Source organism: Benincasa hispida, chromosome 11 (genome assembly GCF_009727055.1).
Source record: "Benincasa hispida cultivar B227 chromosome 11, ASM972705v1, whole genome shotgun sequence".
In the NCBI taxonomy this organism is placed as follows: domain Eukaryota; kingdom Viridiplantae; phylum Streptophyta; class Magnoliopsida; order Cucurbitales; family Cucurbitaceae; genus Benincasa; species Benincasa hispida.
Window position 1 is genome coordinate 14026417 of NC_052359.1, and position 3032 is coordinate 14029448.

At 39.7% G+C, this 3032-nt stretch overlaps 1 protein-coding gene across 1 annotated transcript; it reads right to left on the bottom strand.

Moving 5' to 3' along the window:
- Positions 1–247: 247 nt before the first annotated feature.
- On the bottom strand, positions 248–2656 carry LOC120090573. Its single transcript, XM_039048302.1, has 3 exons — positions 2527–2656; positions 696–898; positions 248–598 (listed from the first exon to the last, which is right to left on the bottom strand). Exons 1-3 carry the CDS (start codon positions 2654–2656, stop codon positions 248–250), a joined length of 684 nt encoding a protein of 227 aa, XP_038904230.1.
- Between the last annotated feature and the right edge of the window lie 376 nt (positions 2657–3032).

The following is a 3032-nucleotide window of genomic DNA, read 5'->3' on the forward strand; positions in this document are numbered from 1 at the left end:
TCATGTAAACCTCTTCTTCTAACTCACCATTCAGGAAGGCATTTTTTTACATCCAGTTGATGTAGGGACCAATCTTTATTCATGGCAACAAACAGAAGAACTCGGATCGTGTTGAGCTTAGCCACTGGGGAAAAAGTTTCTGAATATCAATCCCATACGTTTGAGTGAACTCTTTAGCTACTAACCTGACCTTGTATCTTTTGAGCATTTTGTCAGATTTATACTTCACTGTGAACACTCATTTACATCAAGCTATTTTGTGACCTTTAGAAAAGGCCATTAGATCCAAAGTTTTATTTACTTCGAGGGCTTTCATTTCTTCCATAACCACCGCTTTCCACTCAAGAACTTCCATTGCTGTGTGCACACTAGTAGGTATTGCTAGAGCATCCAGTTGGGTAGTAAAGGCTTTAAAACTAGGAGACAAACTACTGTAGGTCAGAAAGCTATGCATAAGGTACTTGATGCATGACCTGGTTCCTTTCCATAGAACGATTGACATATCAAGAGTGGTATCATAATCGTCAGTTTTCTCCAACCACTTTTCAGTATCAGGGTACTTACTTTGCTCGGACTCCTGTGGCAGGTTCTCATCGTCCTAAGAATTTTCTAGCATCTCATTACCATCTGTAGTTTCAACCTTCTCTGAGCTTGTTTCACAATCTTCTACACATCCAGACTTTCCTTCAATTAACATTATCTGAAACAACAGGATCTTGAACTTGAGCTGATGCTGGTACCGATTCTTGGACAGCTTTTGATGGGACAACAGAGGTTTCCTTTATGAGATTCTTCCTATAGTATGTTATCTTGGGCATCTGTTTAGTAAGGAGAACAGACACCAGGATATCTGGACTAGATTCAAGACTAGGTAGAACAGGAACATTTGTATTTGTATCTGGACTAGGTTCAAGGTTGAAATCAATAGGTAAGAAGTATATGGAACTGTTAGTCTCTTCATTAGTGGTCTCCCCCTAAAGATGACTAACAGGAAGAAAGGGTTTATCTTCAAGGAACGTAGCATCCATAGTGACAAAGTACTTCCTTAAAGATGGGTGAAAACATTATAAGCCCGCTGATGAAGGGGATATCCGAAAAAAACACACTTTTGAGCTCGTGGGGCAAACTTAGTCTGGTGAGGACCGTGAGTATGCACGAAGACTGTAAACCTAAACACACCAAGAGAAACCATAGGAATAAGATGCGTGGACTAGCAGGATTCTTTAAAACATTCAAGAGGTGTTTGAAACTTAAGAACGTGTGAAGGCATCCTATTAATGAGATGAGCTGCAATAAGGATAGCATCTCCCCATAAATATGATGGAAAAGATGCAGGAATCATTAGGGATCGAGCAACTTCAATGACATGACGATTTTTCTGTTCAACCACCCCATTTTATTGTGGAGTATAAGCATAAAAATTTTAATGGAAAATTCCTTTTGAAGTCAGGAATTCATGGAGGGTGTGATTGACAAACTCACTTCCATTGTCGCTCCAAAGAATGGCAATCTCTGTACCAAACTAGGTTAAGACTGTGGTGTAAAATTGTTGAAAGATAGACATGACCTCAAACTTGTCAGTAAGAAGATATACCCATGTAAGTTGGGTATGATCATCGATAAATGTGACAAACCACCATTTACCGATCAAGGTAGAAATGTTTGAAGGTCCCTAAACATCATTGTGGATCAGGTGGTACGACTGAGTAGGTTTATAAGGTTGTGAAACAAAGGTAACACGAGGCTGTTTTGCACGTACATTGACATCACAAGATAGAGAAGAAACATTCACATTATGGAATAGATGAGGAAACAGATATTTCATATATTGGAAACTTGGATGTTCAAGGCGAAAATGCCACAATAAATAATCCTTTTCAGAAATAGTAAAAGACGATAAAAGGCTAGTCCTAAACAAATTCCTATAGGAAGCGTTATCAAAAAGGAAATAGAGGCCTCTATTATATCGGGCAGTGCCAATCGTCGTCCCGTGCTCAAATCATGAAACAAAGAAGCATCTGATGAGAAGATGACTCTACAGTTCAAATCTTTTGTTATTTTACTGATAGACAACTGATTGTAAGAAATCTTCGGCACATGTATTACATTTTGTAAAACTAATCCTTGAAACAGGGACAAACGGCCTTTTTTGGCAACATGAGCGAATGACCCATCTGCAATTCGAATCCTCTCATTTCCAGAACTTGAGCAATATGAGAGGAATCAATCAGATGAACCAGTCAAGTGATTGGTCGCTCCTGAATCTAGAATCCATAATTCATTCCCTTCAACAATGAAACTAAAGACTGAGGAGTACCTGACTAAACAACTGTTCTAATCCCTACGGTATTGAGTCACTCGGATTAGTCACTGAGGTTGTGTAGCCTCCTCAACAGATTCACTTACAAGGGGTCGGTATGACTTCAACTTGTCATTCAGAGGATGACATTTGCCATCGGGAGGTCAACCAAGTAGTTTCCAGCACTGGTCCTTTGTGTGCCACTTCTTTTTGCAATGTTCACATACTGGAGGTGTTTTTCCATTCCGATCCAGAGGATTTCACCCCAAACACAGCTAACTCTATAGTGGCAACAACAGAACCATTCATAGCTCTTGATCTATCTTCCTCCAACTGGACCTCAGAGTAGACCTCCATGAGTGATGGTTTCAGTTTTTGCCCTAGAAATCGACTCCGAACCGTGTCAAATTTTGGGTGCAACCCCACAAGGAATTCATACACATGATCAATCTCTTCTATCTTCGAATATTGAATTCCGTCATGCGAGCAGTTCTAGATGACCTCTCGACACAAATCCATCTCCTGCCATAACATGGATATCTTGTTGAAGTATGACGTTACATCCATGCTCCCTTGTTTGCACTGATGGACTTGTTTACATAGAGTATACAGAGAGATGCGTTCTATCTTTTAGAATATAACCTCTAGACTGCATCCCAAATATCCCGTGTTGTGGCTGAATAGAGCAAATGTTTCCCAATTTGAGGTTTCATGCAACTAATTAACATTGAAC

Bases quoted from the DNA above. Each gene is read 5' to 3' on its own strand.
- LOC120090573 (XM_039048302.1), bottom strand. From the start codon at position 2,656: ATGGAGGTCTACTCTGAGGTCCAGTTGGAGGAAGATAGATCAAGAGCT. The intron at 899-2,526 runs GTATGTGAACAT...AACCTAGTCCAG, and splicing joins GGAATGGAAAAACACCTCCA to ATACAAATACAAATGTTCCT. The intron at 599-695 runs GTTAATTGAAGG...GAAAATTCTTAG, and splicing joins ATCCTGTTGTTTCAGATAAT to GACGATGAGAACCTGCCACA.